The sequence below is a fragment of the Kogia breviceps genome, chromosome 15 (genome assembly GCF_026419965.1).
Source record: "Kogia breviceps isolate mKogBre1 chromosome 15, mKogBre1 haplotype 1, whole genome shotgun sequence".
Lineage (NCBI taxonomy): Eukaryota > Metazoa > Chordata > Mammalia > Artiodactyla > Physeteridae > Kogia > Kogia breviceps.
The window spans coordinates 53,016,226-53,036,013 of NC_081324.1; the positions used below are offsets into that span (position 1 = coordinate 53,016,226).

The following is a 19,788-nucleotide window of genomic DNA, read 5'->3' on the forward strand; positions in this document are numbered from 1 at the left end:
AAGAATCTTTCCATGTATTTATTGGCCATTTGTATCTCTTAAGTGTCTCCAAGTCTTTTGCTCATTTTTTAATTGGGCTGCTTATCTCTTTAAGGTTGGTTTACAGAAGTTCTGTATATATTCTGGATTCAAATTTTATGTCAGGAATATGTAGTGCAAATATTTCCTGATCTGAGGTTTGCCAATTCATTTTCTTTATGGTGTCTTTTAATGGAAACCGATGTATCACTGTTTGAAAAGGGTTATTGCCTTTTGTGTAGTCTGTCCAAGACATTTTTGCCTGCCCAAAGATTGTGAAGGTATTCTGTTTTCTTCTAGGTTTTATTTTTAAGTTCTGATTGATCTCATTTCTTTTTATGTTTGGTAAGAAGTAGTGGTTGAGGGTCTTCTGGCAGTTCAGTGGTTAAGACTCTGTGCTTCCACTGCAGGGCACACGGGTTTGATCCCTTATAGGAGAACTAAGATCACGCATGCCTCACAGCGCGGCCAAAAAAGAAGAAAAAAAAAAAAGTAGTAGTGGTTGAGGTTAATTTTTTTCCGGGGGTCGGGGCTTGTTTTGTTCATGTGGATATCTGGTTATTTCAACACTCTTTATTTATATATATCAACCTTGAATCTTCATCTTGCTCTTCACTTATTAGTTTTAGAGATTTTGTGTATGTGTGTGGATTCCATAGGGCTTTTCTACGTATACAGTAATATCATCTTCAAATAATAATAGTTTTACTTCTGCCTTTCCAGCCTGCATGCCTTTACCACATGTATAGATTCGTATGACCACCACCAAGTTGAAATATAGAATAGTTCCATCACAGGGATCCTTCATTGCCCTTTTATAGGCATAGGAAGCACCCTTTCTGTACTCCTTTCTAATCTTTGGCAACCACTAATCAGTTCTCCATCTGTATAATTTTGTCACTTCAAGGATGTTATGTAAATGGAATCAAATAGTATGTAACATTCGATATGCTTTTTTCACTCAGTGTAATTCCCTTGAAGTCCATCCAAGATGTAGTTTTTTTCTTTTTGTGGTTGAGTGGTGTTCCATCGTATGACTGTATCACAGTTTGTTTAACCATTCATTTAAGTTTTTTCCAATTTTGGCCTATTAAAAACAAAGCTGCTGTGAACATTCATGTACAGTTTTTCATATGTATAGATTTGTAAGAAATTGCCATAATCTTTTCCAGAGTGACTCTGCAGTTTTACATTTCTACCACAGTTGTATGAGTGATCTAGTTTCTCTGCATCATCACCAGCATTTGGTGTTATTACTATTTTTATTTTAAAAATTCTGATAGGAGTATAGTGATACTTACTGTGATTTTAATTTGCATTTCTCTAATGACTAATCTATTCCTATGCTTATTTGCCACCTCTGTGTTCCCTTCAACGAAATATCTGTCTTTTGCTATAAATGAATTTTTATAATGGCCTATATCATATTTCTTTTCATTTTAGTAAATTGTTTCATGTTCGTCCTGTAACCCAAGGAGATGTGTACAGAGCTGAAACTGAAGAAATTCCTAAAATATTCCAGGTAAAAATCTGAAAGTATAATTTTAGAAGATCCTTTACCTAAGTACTAAGTGTATTTGTGAAGTAGATGTAAATACCCCAATACTTTTATACATTTGAAACTCGTATGTATAGATTAAGACCTTTTTTTAATCTTCTGTTTACCATTCCTAAATGTAGATACTATACGCAAATGAAGGCGAATGTAGAAAAGACGTAGAGATGGAACCAGTACAACAAGCTGAGAAAACTAATTTTCAAAACCACAAAGGTCATGAGTTCATTCCTACCCTCTACCACTTTCCCGCCAACTGTGAGGCCTGTGCCAAACCTCTCTGGCATGTTTTTAAGCCACCCCCTGCCCTGGAATGTCGAAGGTGCCACGTTAAGTGCCACAGAGATCACTTAGATAAGAAGGAGGACTTAATTTCTCCATGTAAAGGTAAGGCATGAAAATTATTTTTATAACATGTAACAAATTAGAGACTTAAATCCCAATGAAATAACTTCTTCAGGTGTGGCACTTCCTATACCAAGTTGAAAAGAGATAATAAGACATAATATTTTGGCACTGGTGGAGCCACATGCATATTTCTGATTTTACTTTATTTTTCTTACTAGTTTATGACTAATATTTTCTCTTTAAATTTTCCGACTTAATTGAATTAAGAAGAAAAGATATTGTCCAAGCTTAATTAAGCATAATAAGTCTTTTTAAATTGTAAGAACATTTGATAAGGCTCTTTTAGGTATTATGTGACTTTAATTGTGCTTTTTTCTTAAAATAGTAAGTTATGATGTAACATCAGCAAGAGATATGCTGCTACTAGCATGTTCTCAGGATGAACAAAAAAAATGGGTAACTCATTTAGTAAAGAAGATTCCTAAGAATCCACCATCTGGTTTTGTTCGTGCGTCGCCTCGAACACTTTCTACAAGATCCACTGCAAATCAGTCTTTCCGGAAAGTGGTCAAAAATACATCTGGAAAAACTAGGTAAGGATTGAAATGTTAACCTTTTTAACTGTGAGTACGTGATTGGATAATAACTATTAAAATCCAAAGTCCAATTGTTATTTTCCCCATAAAGGGCATCATTTGTAGCTGGGCATTTATATATGACTTGAAGTGACTTTACTGATTAGTTTAACTGATTCCTGTTAGAAGCTAAGAATGTTTATAAATGTCATATTTATTTAGTTCAATGTCAGGTTTTATTGTCATTGGTTGTGGTACATATTTAGCCCTTAATGTTTTAAACAACTGTTGTTTACCCCTTTTTAATGTAAATAGATTCATGTAAAACTTTGCTCATTTTATTTTTAACTATGTTGGCAGATTTTTTTTAATCAAAATTATTTGGTATTATCAGTGTTAACAAATAAACTTCCCAGTTAAGTATCCTTTTTTTCTTCTTTTTGGGAGAGGGTAGTTTAACTCGTTTTGATGGAATGTTTTCAAAAATATTTATATGGTAAAATAAGCAATTATAGGACATAAACCCTTTCCTGAGGAGTGGTTATAATAACTCATTACGTTCTCATTTAACAAATGAAAAAATGGGGCTCAGAGAAATTAAGCAACTTGCACAAGATCACACAGCCAACTAGTAGCATACTCAGGTTGGAACCCACTTTTATCCATTTCTGAAGCCTATGTTTTTTCTCTTATACCAAATACCAACTTTCCCCAGAGTGTAATCCTATATTAAGAGGGACATTTGAATCTAGAAGCTGAGACCTAACACTGATTTGCCTCTCTGCTGATGTCACCCAAGTCTTCCAAGCAAGCTTAAAGCCATATTTAATTTATCCCATTTCTTCATTCCATATTATCAATAACCAAGTCTAATTCTTTGAAATGACTCATATCCATTCCTCTTTCTGTATTCCTCAGCTACCATACTATTCCAGTACATTATCACCTCACTCTGGACTTCTTTCTATAGAATCCTGTATTGTCCCTCTCCTGTATAGGATAAAAGCTGAATCTAAAATACTTATAATTTTTTATAGCTTTGTGGGGAGAAAAAAGTGTTTGAAACAAAGTAGAAGCAAAAAAGAGATAATAGTGTGTTTTTCCTGTTTTCCAAATTTTGTGTATTAGTTAACTATCATATATAATGTATATGTACCTTTCCTTCCAATTTTTGTTTTCTGAATTTTTAAACTGAGTACATTTCTTAAATTTTTAATTTTTTTTCCCTCAACAGTTAACCATGTGACCTAGTGCCTTGTGGAATTGTGTGGGATGCTACCTGATAAACCAGGCATCTTTTACCATGCAGAGCAGACAGGCTGTTCCTTTGACACAAATATCACAGGCTTCAGGGTTAAGATTGCTGTTATTCTGTCCTTGCTTTGGCAAAAAGCACACTGAGGATTGTTTTTTTGTTTTGTTTTGTTTTTTATTGCGGGTTTGCCTACAGGTAGATTAGATTAATTATTACTATGTAATGCAAGTACAATTGAGGGAAAGCTTAGCTAGATATATTTTTTTAAAAAGGTGCTGCCTTTTTGAATTTCTAAGAAAACACCTGTCAATCATGATAGAACACAGTTTTCCTCATACGAGTGAGAGGAAGAGACTTTCACTTTCAAGTGGAATGGCCGTCACTATCAAGATCAGCTCATGGAAGGAGTAAAGAAAATATCTCAAAATGAGACAACTGAAAGTTTTTTTTAATAACTTCAGTTTTTATGCTCTTGCAAGACTATACAAAACTATTTTAAGAAAGCAATGACATCACTTGACTTCAGTGCCCTCACTGTAGAATTTAAAAGCCTTACTGTTGATTGCCTGTGGTGGACTTGATGGAAAATAAATATCTTACATTATGCTTTACAAAATACTGTATGTGTTTCAGCAAGTTTGTAGATTGGGGAATGGGAGAAGGCAAAAAAAAATTACACTTAATCTATGCATTTTTGCCAAGCCATATTGAGTTATTTTACTACTAGAGACATTAGGAACTAACTGTACAAAAGAACCAAGTTTAAAAGCATTTTGTGGGGTACATCATTTCTGTAATTATATAATATGTTTCTTTGTGGTTTTAAGTGATAAAGACATTAAGTTAACAAACATATAAGAAATGTATGCACTGTTTGAAATGTAAATTATTCTTAGAACACTTTTGATGGGAGTTGCATTGCCCTTTTAGTGCCTTAATTTGAGAGAATTATTTTACTGCCATGACTAAATATAAAAATTTCAAAAAGCATATTTTCAAAAAATTATGTGTGTTGGGGGTTTTTCATTGATAATTGGCTTAATTTAAAATATTTAGAGGTTTGGTGGACTTTCATAAATTGAGTACAATCTTTGCATCAAACTACCTGCTAAAATAATGAATGACTTCATAAAACTCTGCAAAATATGTAGAAGGCTGCACCAATATAAAAGAAAATTATGGCAATACATCTGTGGTGTTTTCCAGTTAACATAGGAATTACCAGATAAATACTGTTAAACTCTTGTTCAATAACAAGGGTTGATTCATATGGGCAGTATGATTTATTGTTTATTTTTTTAACCAAATACCTCCTCAGTAATTTATAATAGCTTTGCAGTAATGTCTATCAAATAAGAAGCACTGGAAAACTGATTCGTCTCTAGGATGATATGCATGTTTCAAGTGGTATTAAAAGCCGCACTGATGGATATGTAATAATAAACATATCTGTTATTAATATGCTAATGACTCTGTGCTCATTTAATGAGAAATAAAAGTAATTTATGGATGGATACCTTTAATAATGACTGCTATGGTATTTTCTCATGACTGAGATGAATGGAAGCCATGCTGTAAATTAGTCCCTGACTGCATACAAATGTTTGTTAAATTCCATGACTAAAGTGAATTTTTAAAAGATAAAACCTGGTTTGGGCTCTAAAATAGGAGTGCTACAGTTGAAATGAAAAGTTGGCTAATGCCTTTTGGAAACAATTCTCCATGGGTCTCTTATGTTTCTCACATCTTGAGAGCAGAAGCTCTGACAGCCTTTGTTTGTTCTACACTGTCTTTGCCAAGGAGATTTGTATAGTGGAAGCCGTGGAAGACATTGTGTTTTCATAGAGAGGAAGGCAGGTTTGTTTGCTGTTGTATAATAAAGATAGTGACTCTCTCCAGGGCAAAAGTTGGGCAGATTTGCTTGAGCTCATTATAAAAGATTCAGGTACCCTAAACTTTGGGCTCCTCAGCTGTAATGCAAACTCACTGCATGCTCAGCACCCACCTGGACCACTTTGCATAGCCCCTGTGGGACTCGGAGGGCAAGGGGAACTGATGAGAATGTGAAGCTCATGCTGCTTGCTGTGCTGTAAGTATAAAGTCACTTGGCTCTGACCCAGGATCCATGAATTTGTGGCAGGCTAACTTGTAGCTTGCAAGTAGGGTGAAACCTCAGACCCTTCACAGTTCTGGACAGTGTCCTTACTACCACCTCACAACCATCACCATTACCCTAATGTATTAAGGTCTAATGTATTAAGGTCCAGTAAAGTTCAGAGAACAGAGTTAATTCTATTTATTTGAGCAAGAAAGTACTTTTTTTTTAACAAAATATTAACTTGAGCATAAAATTGTTGAGAACTGACAGAACTTTAAGGAATGACTTCAGATGCCACATTGCAAAACCAGGTCAACCAAGAGAGCTGCTGCTTTTTTTTTTTTTTTTTTTTTTAATGTGGACTATTTTTAAAGTCTTTATTGAATTTGTTACAATATTGCTTCTGTTTTATGTTTTGGTGTTTTGGCTGTGAGGTATGTGGGATCTTAACTTCCTGACCAGGGATCGAACCCATACCACCTGCATTGGAAGGTGAAGTTTTAACCACTGGACCGCCAGGGACGTCCCCAAGAGAGCTGCTTCTATTCTAAGTTCAGGAAACCACTCAATCCCAAAGTATACCAACGTGGCAAGCCTCAGGATAGTGTCATGGTCAGGAAGTCACACCACTGCTGGTTCTCTGCAATACTTTGCCATGCCTTCTCCATTCCACACCACGTTAGATGCTGTGTTTCATTCTCTTACCATTTAGGAACCTTGTGTCTGAACACTGGGGTCTCTGTCAGTAATACCTCAGAAAAATCCTTTTCATGAGCCTCCCTATCCGCTGGCATTAGCATACCCTCCATCTCACCTCTGCCTTCTATAGGTGCATCTGCTCAACCAAAATACATCACATTCAGAATTCTAGCTGTAAGGAAGTCTGGGAAATGGAGCTTTTAGCTTTCTATCCTCTTGATTACAGGAAGACACAGAGTGTAGAATGAGATTCAGCCTCAAGCCTGCCCACCCACCACTCCTGAGAGCTTGGGTTGAGGTCAGGGATTATGGGCTAGAAAGAAAACAGCCATTGTCATGATTCACAAGCTCAAAACAACGATGGGTCACTTGTCATTATTTGGGGTTTCAGCTTAAAATAATCTGTCCATCCTTCATTTAAAGAAATATCAATAAGTGAAATAATTTAAACAAGGCGATCAAACTCTAATTGATAAAGTATGTGTTTTTTTTTTTTTTTTTTGGTGGTACGCAGGCCTCTCACTGTTGTGGCTTCTCCCGTTGCGGAGCACAGGCTCCGGACGCGCAGCCTCAGCGGCCATGGCTCACGGGCCCAGACGCTCCGCGGCACGTGGGATCTTCCCAGACCAGGGCACGAACCCGTGTCCCCTGCATCGGCAGGCGGACTCTCAACCACTGTGCCACCAGGGAAGCCCAGTATGTGTTTTTTTATATCACCAGAAGTTTTGTAATAACTAAATTTGGTATTTATATAACTTAGTTTGTTGATTCTTACTGGGTTGCTGGTTTGAGCTTTTTAATTTTAATTTTTGGTATTCCAGCACTTCTACAGTTCTTTCTGCTCAGAAAGAAAACACAGCTACTAGCAGCTAGTAGGATGAATAGAGACAATGTCTTTAAAAATTAGTTAGTTGTGAAGGACATAATATACTGCGCTACTACACTTTATTACTCTATGGTATCGTTTAATGAGCAAAAGTCTTAATTTTAGCGAAGTCAAATTTATTGATCTCCTTTATAGTTAGTGCTTTTTCTATTCTATTTAAGAACTCTCTCCTATTCCCAGGGTCGTGAAGATAATTCTGCATTAGCTTCTTGAAGTTTTATTGTTTTGACTTTAACATTTACACAATGGGGAAAGGATTGTCATGTCAATAAATGGTGTTGGGAAAACTGGATACCCACATACAAAAGAATGAAAATGGGCCCTCAACTTACACAAAAATCAACTCGGATTAAAGTCTTAAGTGTAAGAACTAAAACTCAAACTCCTAGATGACAACATAGGGTAAAAGCTTCTTGACATTGGCCTTGGCAATGATTTCTTGGATATAACACCAAAAGCACGGGCAACAAAAGCAAAAACAGGCAAATGGAATTACATCAAACTAAAACTTCAGCACAGGAAAGGAAACAACATAGTGAAAGGCAAGCTGTGGAATAAAAGAAAATATTCGCAAACCATATATCTGATAAAGGGTTAATATTCAAAAAATGTAAGGAAATCCTACAACTCAATAGCAAAAACCAAAAACAGATAACCTGATTTAAAGTTGGGCAAAGGACCTGAATAGACATTTCTCCAAAGACGATATACAAGTGGCTAACAGGTGTTTGAAAAGATACTCAACATCACTAATCCTCAGGGAAATTAAAATTACAGTGAGATATTATGTCATACCTGTTTGAATGGCCATATCAAAAAAACCCCACAGGGCTTCCCTGGTGGCGCAGTGGTTGAGAATCCGCCTACTGATGCAGGGGTCACGGGTTCGTGCCCCGGTCCGGGAAGATCCCACATGCTGCGGAGCGTCTGGGCCCGTGAGCCATGGCCGCTGAGGCTGCGCGTCCAGAGCCTGTGCTCCGCAACGGGAGAGGCCACGACAGTGAGAGGCCCGCGTACCACACACACAAAAAAAAAAACCCCACAAAAACCCAAAAGGTTTGTGGAATCTAAAAAATACAATAAACTAGTAAAACAGAAGCAGACTCACAGATACAGAGAACAAACTAGTGGTTACCAGTGGGAAGAGGGAAGGGGGAGGGGCAATACAGCAGTAAGGGGAAATAAAGGGTTATGGGATTATACAAAATCATCTGTGTGAAACTTTTTATTGGACTTTAGTTGATTTACAATGTTGTGTTAGCTTCGGATGTACAGCAGAGTGACTCAGTTACACATGTACATATATTCATTCTTTTTCAGATTCTTTACCCATATAAGTTATTACAAAAAATTGAGTAGAGTTCCCTGTGTTATACAGTAGGTCCTTGTTGGTTATCTATTTTATATATAGTAGTGTGTGTGTATATGTTAATCTGAAGCTCCTTATTTCTCCCTCCCCACTATGTTTCCCCTTTGGTAACCGTAAGTTTGTTTTCAAAATCTGTGAGTCTGTCTTGTAAATTTTTGTAAATAAGTTCATTTGTATTATTTTTTAAAAATTAGGGGCTTCCCTGGTGGCGCAGTGGTTGAGAATCCGCCTGCCGATACAGGGGACACGGGTTCGTGCCCCGGTCCGGGAAGATCCCACATGCCGCGGAGCAGCTGGGCCCGTGAGCCATGGCCGCTGAGCCTGTGTGTCCGGAGCCTGTGCTCCGCAACAGGAGAGGCCACAGCAGTGAGAGGCCTGCGTACCACAAAAAAAAAAAAAAAAAAAAAAATTAGATTCCGTGTATGAGTGATACATATGATATTTGTCTTTGTCTGGCTTCACTTTGTATGATAATTTCTAGGTCCATCCATGTTGCTGCAAATAGCATTATTTCATTCTTTTTTATGGCTGAATAATATTCCATTGTATATATATATATATATATACCACTTCTTTATCCATTTATCTGTTGATGGATATTTAGGTTGCTTCTGTGTCTTGGCTGTTGTATATAGTGCTGCAATGAACATTGGGTTCATTGTATCTTTGCGAATTATGGTTTTCTCCAGATATATGCCCAGGAGTGGGATTGCTGGATCATATGGTAGCTCTATTTTTAATAGTTTTTAAGGAACCTCCATACTGTTCTCCATGGTGGCTGTACCAATTTACATTCCCACCAACAGTGTGGGAGGGTTCCTTTTCTCCACACCCTCTCCAGCATTTATTGTTTGTAGACTTTTTTTTTTTCGGTACGCGGGCCTCTCACTGTTGTGGCCTCTCCCGTTGCAGAGCACAGGCTCCGGACATGCAGGCCCAGTGGCCATGGTTCATGAGCCTAGCTGCTATGCAGCATGTGGGATCTTCCCGGACCGGGGCATGAACCCGTATCCCCTGCATCAGCAGGTGGAATTCCAACCAGTGCACCACCAGGGAAGCCCTGTTTGTAGACTTTTTGATGATGGCCATTTTGACCTGTGTGTGTATGAAACTTTTGAAAATTGTAAACCACTATAGAATTTAAAGAATCCTTCATTCAATTTTTAAAAAGCATTATTTATCCCTTACATCAAAAAATAAATAAAACAAAAACATCAATGTTGTCAAAGATGTGGAGAAAAGGGAACTTTTGTACACTGCGAACATAAATTAGTACAGCCACTATAGAAAACAGTATGGAGGTTGCTCAAAAAAATTTTGCTTAGTCACCATTACAGCATTATCAGGAGAGGCTAGATTATCAAACAATCCCCCAAATCTCAGGGGCTTACGAAAACAAAGGTTTATTTCTCCCTCACATGACCTGTCCACCATAGGTCAGCTGCAGCTTTGTTCCACATCCTATTTACTCTGGGACTCCATAGCAGCCTCTCTCAGGAACATCACTGACCATCATGGCAAAGGAAAAGAGAACATGGTGACCCATGAGCTCAATCTTCATGCTTTGGCCCAGGTGCAACACATGTCACTCATTCATATCTCATGGCCAAGGTAAGTCATAGGCCAAACCTGCCATCAAGGAGAGGAGGATAGATAATCATGTGATTGGGAAGGACAGGAAATTGGGGGAACAATAATGTTTCCTACCACAATTATTTCCTTTTTCTTTGACCAACAAATCAAGGTTTTTACACATGAGCACCTCAATATCCCATTTTACTGAAAGAAAATTGGTATGATTTTTATCTATTTCTGCCTATTTAATGTAATCTTTTCCATTTTCCCCCACCAAGCTATATTTCTTAGAGTGACAGGATTTTATGTTGGAAGTGGTTTTAGAGATAGTCCAACTCAAGCTCCTTATTGTATCAATACTCAGGGAGGAAATTGTAACATGTCCATGTCCTAAATTGCAATTAGACACAAAACAGGATAGAACCCATGTCTCTCAGCTCATGATTAAATACTGCTTCTACCACATATAGTTTCATTTTCAAACCTGAGTTATTAAAATGATGTGCTTTTTAATAGAGTACATGTTATTCAATACATGAACGTGATTACAGAAAACATTTAAACGTGTAGGAAAAAATGTAAAGATGGAACTCATGTTTGGATATCACTTTACAACATATGCTTTTGTATACAGAATCTTTTGGTTGCAAATGGAAAACCCAACTCAAACTGACTAAAGAAGAGGAAATTTATTGACTCGTGTAATTATAAAGTTTAGGAGAAAAGTTGGCTCTGAGCTTGAATCCAGGGTCTTGAATGATGTTGTCAGGATCCTTGTATCTCCAGCTGTTTCCTCTGGGTTGGCCTCCTCACATAGTCTCACGTCACTGAAGCACCAGATTTACATTCTAGAAGTGTAGCAATCTCAGCCAAAAGCCTAATCATTCCTCGGATCTGGGGAAATCTCACTGCTTGCATTATATGTCTATCCTTGAGCCTATTCCTGTGGGCAGAGGGTGTTACCAAACCAAACTTGGGTCCCCTTGCCCCATACACAGCAAAGCCAATCTACTGACACGGTTGTAATGAAGGAAAGTACAACAGTTATTTCAGGGCCAAGCAAGGAGAACGGGCAGGTCATGCTCAAAAGCCCCAAACTTCTGATGGCTTTCAGGGAAGGAACTTTAAAGACAAAGTGAGGGAGAGAGTCTCAGTGTATGTGATCAGCTTGTGGACAATTCTCTGATGGGTTGATGGTGAGGTAACAGGGTGATGTTTGGGGAATCTCCATCAACCTTCTGGTTCTAATTGGCCTGGGGTCGGCATGCAGTTAACTTCCTCCACCTGGCGAGGGTTTTAGTATCTGCAAAACAAATCAAGGATATGGCTCAGGATATTGTCTAGAGCCCTTGAGGAGGAACTAAAGGTCCTTGACTTTGTTTTATAGCTAAATTATTATTATTTAGTCTTGCGTGGCTGTTTTCCTATGTTTCTGCATTTTCTCACTTCTCTGATTAAATTTGCTCTTTGGAACTCGTGGAAGACCTAGACTAAAGCTTTTTAACAAACAAGAGGTGGGGGACGTGGTGGGGGACCTGTCCCCAGGAAGCCCTTGCAGGGTCCTGCTTGGCTTCAAGGGAAGCAGTCTTCTGATTGGTTACATGTGAGGTCAGACCCACACAAACCTTGTACATTGAGAGAGGAGGAGGAAGGGTTGGTTTGCAAAGGGAAAATCAGGCTGCTCTTATGCAAAAACATGAGGCTAAAGCCACAGATGTTCCTTATAGCTGCTGGTTGCTCTGGTTCTCTATAGGGAAAACCTGGAAATTTTGGCAAATTTTATAATCTTTAAAAAACTGAATAAGAACCAGAAAATGGATTTGATAAATAGGTGTATGGTGAAAAATAACATGGGAGTAATTACTATAAGAAATTATAGCATACACATGGTCAACTTTTTTGTGGAATCAAAGGAATCTGAATATGAGGATAAGAAGTAAATTGGGAATCAAAATACATGTGATTAAAAGACTTTCCTTGGGAAGTGGCTGCATTTTTTCCCTCCTGCTTCCCTCCCAAACACACTACCCACCACCAATATTTGTTAAAATGGGTTTCAAGGAGGAAAGAAATTTCTAGTTTTGTTGCTATGGCTCTCGGGTGAGTTGCCAGGAGGAAAACAACACTGCTGCTATTTTTTTGACAGAGCATTCTGTCGCACTGAGAATTCACTTGAGAGCACATGAGCAAGCAGATTTTAAACCAATATTTCTGCTACTACCACCCAGTTCTCCATTTAAATTTTCTGCTTCAGTGTTCAAAAAATGTTGCTCCAAATTACATGATATGCAAATTATCCTTTTTCTCATTGTAGGAAAAGAAAAAGTAGAGAACATTAATGTGGTCTTTCTGTCTTGACTGAAAGGGATCCCTATAAAAGAATTCTTGATGTAGGTTAGATCTTCACTTTGGAGTAAGAGATTACATGGAAGAAATTTCAGTATTACTCTTCTTGTTTGTGATGACTAGAGACTTTAAGAAGATAGAAAACCCCACTTAGCTAAGACTAAACTTTTTATCCTGGCACGCAGGCTCTCTCTAATTGTGTCCCATATCACCCACCCTACATTATCTATTGCCACAGCCCTGCACATGTGTCCTCTGCACTATTCTAGCTAGCCTCCTTCCTGTCCTCCATATGCATAGTTATTCCTTATTTTAATAATTTTTTCCTACGTTTTCTGATAGATTGTGAGCTCCTGCAATGCAGGGTCCATGAGTCGACAGTAAATAATTGTTGAATTAATGAATTTGATAGCTATGATGTTTTGCTTTTTCTGTCTCTCTAAAACCCTCCTGCCCCCAACTGCTTCCCATTTGCTTCAGTTTCTTTCTACTCTGAATTCCTATCAACAACACCCAAAATCCACTATTCAGCAGATAAAATATCAGAAACCCTCCATGCTGGGTCTTGGCCCTGATAGAGACTACATTTCCCAGACTTCCACGCAGCTTGGCTGTATAATTGTTTTCACCAGCGAAATGTGAATGGACGTGGTTTGTGCACATCCTTCCCCTTACTCTTCCTTAAAAGGAAATTGCTGCCCTGTACTTTTCCCCATTAGATTCTTCCTGTGTGTTGTAAACCCAAATGTGTCTGCAACCCATCTTCGACCAAATAGAAGAAGACAGGTTCTTTACTGCTTTGCTGCTCAAAAGAGTGATTTCCTGAGAGCTTGTTAGTATCTTAGACTTCATCTAAGACCTACTGCATTAGAATCTGCATTTTAACAAGATCCCAGGTGATTCACATTCACATTAAACTTTGAGAAGCTCTGCTTCAGGAGCTGGCAGGGGAACTTTATGGAAAGAATGTTGGTCTTTGATGAAGACCTCGTGAAGCAGTGATTGCTCCTCCCATATCTATATGATTTGGGAATATATGTTATATATTTATATATATTATATATAAATAATTTGAATATGAATATACATGTTTTCAAATTATTTAAGGCTGGGCTTTTTCCCTCCAAGTGTTTATAATTTAGTAGAGGGGAAAAGATAGAGGAATATTAAAATTATAGATGCTATAAGAAAGTGTACTGCATATTTGCTGGTTTTCTTGTTGGGGTGGGGGAAGCTTGTGGTAGACAGTGTAATGCTCCCCCAAAGATGTCTGTGTCCCAATTTCCTAAACCTGTGAGTATGTTACTTTATATGCCAAAAGGGACTTTGCAGATATGATTACTCTAGGGATGTTAAATGAAATTATCTTGGGTTAGCCAGGTGAGGCCAATGTAACCACAAGGGTCTTTATAAAGAGGGAGGCAGAGACTCCGAGTCAGAAGAGTTGTTGGAAGCTGAGGTTGGAGTGATGCCTTTGTTGGAGCGGGGCCATGAGACGAGGAATGCGGGCAGCCTCTAGAATCTGGGAAAGGTAAGGAATGGATTCTTCCCTAGAGCCTGCAGAAAGAGTGCAGTCTTGCCAATACTATAAGGTTAGGACCGTTCTTGGACTTCTTCTGTCTGCCAGAACTGTTAAGATGATAAATTTGTGTTCTGGGGTTTTCTTGTTTTTTTGTTTGTTTTTGGTTTTTTGTTGTTTTGTTTGAAGCTACTAAATGTGTGGTAATTTGTTACAGCAGTGATAGGAAATAAATACATAGCTCTTTGGTTTGGGGCAGCCCATGCCCCACACCCTGATGTGTCTGGGAGGAGGAGCCAGGCATTCTTTTCCTCATCCTTGGTCAATTATATGTTCTTGCTCAGGACATGGAATTTTGAGAGAGTGAGGTAGACTTGGAATTACAAATTAGTCATGGAGGTGATGGCAGCAGTGGCCAGACTGTTTCTATGACATGACCTGGCCTATGTTTCCCACTGCCCATGTCTCTGGGTTCCTATCCATTATCTAGACCTGTTTCACAGGTTTTCCTATTGATTCTGTCAGTTTACCCTGTCTTAACCAATTAACTCCTCTCAGGTTTCTATTGTTTACAGCCAAGAGCTCTGATGAATTCAGAGAGCCATATAGTTAATGTGTGCATATTTCAATATTCCTAGTAGATTCTCAGTCTTAGGAGGGGAGAGCCTTTGTTTCATTCATCTTTGTACCCACCGCTTCTACAGTGAGTGTCTTGCACTCAATACATGTTGAATAAAAGGAGCAAACAACTACGATTCTGCTACTTGAAAGAAAGGGGTAATTATAGAAGTAGGCTTGAAATTTATATGAAGGAGTTAGCATTAAATGGAGACTTTAAAGATGCATAGGATTTCTGTTGGCCAGATAAGGAGGGGGCATTCTAAGCAATAAACCATAGGTGGTTCACCAGCTAAAAACCTTTCTGGTATTTGGCCACCTTTTAGAGACCTTGTTTATTTATGTATAAACATGCAGGTTAAGATATTACCAATATATTCATTATTTAAAGAAGTCAATCTTAAGCAGAAGATTCTCTCCGTTAGACACTGGTAGACCAGGGCTTAGCAATGTATGAGACATGGGGCGAGATTGCTGCTGGCTACAACTCTTGCTGACATCCAGGGAGACCAGCCATGCAAATTTCCTTTTATGCTTCCTTTCAGTGCTAGCACTGTTCCACATCCTCACTGTGCCCCATTTGTCTTAAATTCAAATTCCCAGATCCCCCAATGAGGCTAGAAGTTAGTTGTACCAAAAGTTGGGGGTGTGTATGTTGAAAACAAAGTTAGTCTAGAAGACTCCCCGGTCATGTATACAACGAGTAAGCTCAAAATAGTTTTCTCTCACATTCCAGTTCTCACAGCATCCAATAATTCCAGAGTACCTGCCAGATAGCCACAATTCCTGTTTATAGTTTGGTTGGGGGAATACAGATGTTAAAGAAATAGACATGATGAAAGTTACTAGAGGGAAAGCACAGGGTGCAATGAGAGACAGTATACGATAAGCACTGGCATCCTTCCATCTTTAGGCCTCCCTTACTGTCAACTTCACAGGGCAGCAATCCAGTATATTTTTAAAGATATATTTTATAGAACGATATTACTGAACATTTGGAAAATAGAGAATAAAGCTACCCATAGTCCTCTACTCGAGCCACACCCTACAAAATCCCTCTCAAGTTTTTATTGTGTAATCTGTGATAGCTAACATTTATTGTACACTATGTGCAATGCACTGTGCCAAATATCATCTATACAGGATCTTATTTCATCCTCACAACAATCCTATAATGTAGACATTTTATTTCCATTTTGTAGATCAGGAAACTGAGGCTCAGAGGTTACACAGCTAGTAATAATGAGATTCAAAACAAGTCTGGGGCTTCCCTGGTGGCGTAGTGGTTGAGAGTCCGCCTGCCGATGCAGGGGACACGGGTTCGTGCACCGGTCCGGGAAGATCCCACATGCCGCGTAGCGGCTGGGCTCATGAGCCGTGGCCGCTGAGCCTGCGTGTCTGGAGCCTGTGCTCCGCAACGGGAGAGGCCACAACAGTGAGAGGCCCGCGTACCGCAAAAAAGAAAAAACAAAAACAAAAAAAACAAGTCTGAATTGCAAACCAAATCCAACAACACATGGAAAGGATCATACCCCCAATCAAGTTGGATTTATCCCAGGGTCACAGGGATGGTTCAGTATACACAAATCAGTCAATGAGTTACAGCACATCAACAAAAGAAAAGACAAAAACTACATGATCATCTCAATAGATGCAGAAAAAGCATTTGATAAAAATTCAACATCCATTCATGATTAAAAACTCACCAAATTTGGTATAGAGGGAACAAATCTAAGCATAATAAAAGCTATTTATGACAAACTCACAGCCATCAAAATACTCAATGGTGAAAAGCTGAAAGCCTTCCTGCTGAATTCTGGGACAGGACAAGGATGCCTACTCTCACCACTTCTATTCAACATAGTATTGGAAATCCTAGCCACAGCAAATGGAGAAGAAGAAGAAATAAAAGTCATCCAATAGAAAGAGGTAAAATTGTCATTATATGCAGATGACATGCTACTCTATACAGAAAACCCTAAAGATTCCACACAAAAACTATTAGAAATGATAAATGAATTCAGCAAGGTAGCAGGATACAAGATTAACATACAGAAATCTTTTGCATTTCTTTACACTAACAATGAAATTTCAGAAAGAAAAAGTAAAAAAAAAAATTGCTTTTTAAAATCACATCAAAAGAAACAAAACAAAAAACTGGGAATAAACCTGACCAACGAGGTAAAAGACTTTCACATTAAGAACTACAAAACACTGATAAAGAAAAGTGAAGATGATTCAAAGAAATGGGATGATATCCCATGCTCTTGGATTGAAAGAATTAATATAGTTAAAATAGCCATACTACCCAAAGCAATCTACAGATTTAACATCCTATCAAATTACCCATAACATTTCCCACAGAACTAGGACAAGTAATCCTAAAATGTATATAGAACCACAAAAGAGCCAGAATTGCCAAAGCAATTCTGAGGGCACAGAACAAAGCTGGAGGCATAACACTCTCAAATTTCTGATAACACTACAAAGCTATGGTAATCAATACAGTGTAGTATTGCACAAAAACAGACAGATGGATCAATGGAACAGAACAGAGAGCCCAGAAATAAACCCACACACCTACGGTCAATTAATCTTTGACAGAGGAGGCAAGAATATACAATGGAGAAAAGATATCCTCTTCAAGAAGTGGTGCTGGGAAAGCTGGATAGCTACATGTAAAAGAATAGAATATTCTCTAACACCAAACACAAAAGTAAACTTAAAATGGGGCTTCACTGGTGGTGCAGTGGTTAAGAATCCGCCTGCCGATGCAGGGGACACAGGTTCAAGCCCTGGTCCGGGAAGATCCCACATGCCGTGGAGCAACAAAGCCTGCACACCACAACTACTGAGCCTGCGTTCTAGAGCCTGCAAACCACAACTGCTGAAGCCTGCTGCACCTAAAGCCCGTGCTCTGCAACAAAAGAAGCCACCTCAATAAGAAGCCTGCATACCACAACGAAGAGTAGCCCCCGCTTGCCACAACTAAAGAAAGCCCACGAGCAGCAATGAAGACCCAACACAGCCAAAAATAAATAAAATAAATAAATTAAAATAAATAAAATGGATTAAAGACCTAAATGTAAGACCAGATACTATAAAACTCCTAAAGGAAAGCATAGGCAGAATGCTCTTTGACATAAATTGCAGCAATAGTTTTTTGGATCTGTCTCCTAGAGTAATGGAAATAAACAAATGAGACCTAATTAAACTTAAAAGCTTTTGCACAGCAAAGGAAACCACAAAGAAAACCTACAGAATGGGAGAAAATATTTGCAAATGATGTTACCAACAAGGGATTAATTTCCAAAATACACAAACAGCTCATACAGCTCAATATCAAAAATACAACTCAATCAAAAAATGGGCAAAAGACCTAAATAGACATTTCTCCAAAGAAGACATACAGATGGCCAACAGGCACATGAAAAGCTGCTCAACATCACTAATTATTAGAGAAATGCAAATCAAAACTACAATGAGGTATCACCTCACACCAGTCAGAATGGCCATCATCAAAAATTCTACAAATAATAAATGCTAAAGAGGGTGTAAAGAAAAGAGAACTCTCCTGCACTGTTGGTGGGAGTGTAAAGTAAATTGGTGCAGTCTATGGAGAACAGCATGGAGGTTCCTTAAAAAACTAAAAATAGACTTACTGTATGATCATGCAATCCCACTCCTGGGCATATATCTGGAGAAAAAAGATAATACATGCACCATGTTCATAGCAGCACTATTTACAATAGCCAAGACATGGTAGTAACCTATATATCCATCAACGGATCAATGGATAAAGAAGATGTGGTATACATATACAATGGAATACTCAGCCATAAAATAGAATGAAATAATGCCATTTGCAGCAACATGGATGAACCTAGAGATTATTATACTAAGTGAAGTAAGTCAGAGAAAGACAAATGTATGATATCACTTAAAAGTGGAATCTGTAAAAATGATACAAGTGAACTTATTTACAAAACAGAAATAGACTCACAGACATAGAAAACAAATATGTGGTTACCAAAGGGGAAAGTGGGGGGAGGGAAAAATTAGGAATTTGAGATGAACAGATACTACTATTCATAAAATAAACAACAAGGACTTAACTGTATAGTACAGAGAAGTATATTCAATACCTTGTAATAACCTACACTGGAAAAGAATCTGAAAAAGTATATATAATGAATATATATATATATAGAATATATATAGAATCACTTTTCTGTACACCTGAAACTAACACAACTTTTATTTTTTATTATTTTAAAATATTTATTTTTGGCTGAGTTGGGTGTTCACTGCTGCACGCGGTCTTTCTCTAGTTGCGGCGAGCAGGGGCTACTCTTCGTTGCACTGCGCAGGCTTCTCACTGCGGTGGCTTCTCTTTGTTGCAGAGCACAGGCTCTAGGCATGTGGGCTTCAGTAGTTGTGGCACGCAGGCTCTAAAGCGCAGGCTCAGTAGTTGTGGCACACTGGCTTAGTTGCTCTGCGGCATGTGGAATCTTCCCAGAACAGGGATCGAACCCATGTTCCCTGCATTGTCAGGCAGATTCTTAACCACTGCACCACCAGGGAAGTCCCTAACAAAACTTTTAAATCAACTATACTTCAATTAAAAAAAGAAGTATGGGGTGGGATAGGGAGGGTGGGAGGGAGGGAGATTCAAGAGGGAAGAGATATGGGGACATATGTATATGTATAACTGATTCACTTTGTTATAAAGCAGAAACTGACACACCATTTTAAAGCAATTACTCTAATAGAGATGTTAAAAAATTTTTAAAAAGTCAATCTATGAACAATGGTTTTATGTACTGCATAAATCCGATATACTCAATAAATCCGATATAGTCTTTCCACTTAATATTACACATATTACTTTAAATAACGTTCTGCGTATCTTTCTGTTATTTTGGTC

At 38.2% G+C, this 19,788-nt stretch overlaps 1 protein-coding gene across 7 annotated transcripts in view; it reads left to right on the plus strand.

Moving 5' to 3' along the window:
• Positions 1 to 5,212, plus strand: part of ROCK1 (Rho associated coiled-coil containing protein kinase 1) — a 147,233-nt gene extending 142,021 nt beyond the window's left edge. For all 7 annotated transcript variants that reach the window (XR_010837080.1, XM_059039960.2, XM_067016006.1 and 4 more), the window contains 4 exons: positions 1,462 to 1,540; positions 1,699 to 1,960; positions 2,307 to 2,514; positions 3,731 to 5,212. Coding sequence is in view for 6 of the 7 variants with exons in the window: in XM_059039960.2 (XP_058895943.1) it covers positions 1,462 to 1,540; positions 1,699 to 1,960; positions 2,307 to 2,514; positions 3,731 to 3,734 (553 nt within the window). In the remaining variant the exon portion in view is untranslated. The remainder of the gene's footprint in view (positions 1 to 1,461; positions 1,541 to 1,698; positions 1,961 to 2,306; positions 2,515 to 3,730) is intronic.
• The last annotated feature ends 14,576 nt before the right edge of the window (positions 5,213 to 19,788 follow it).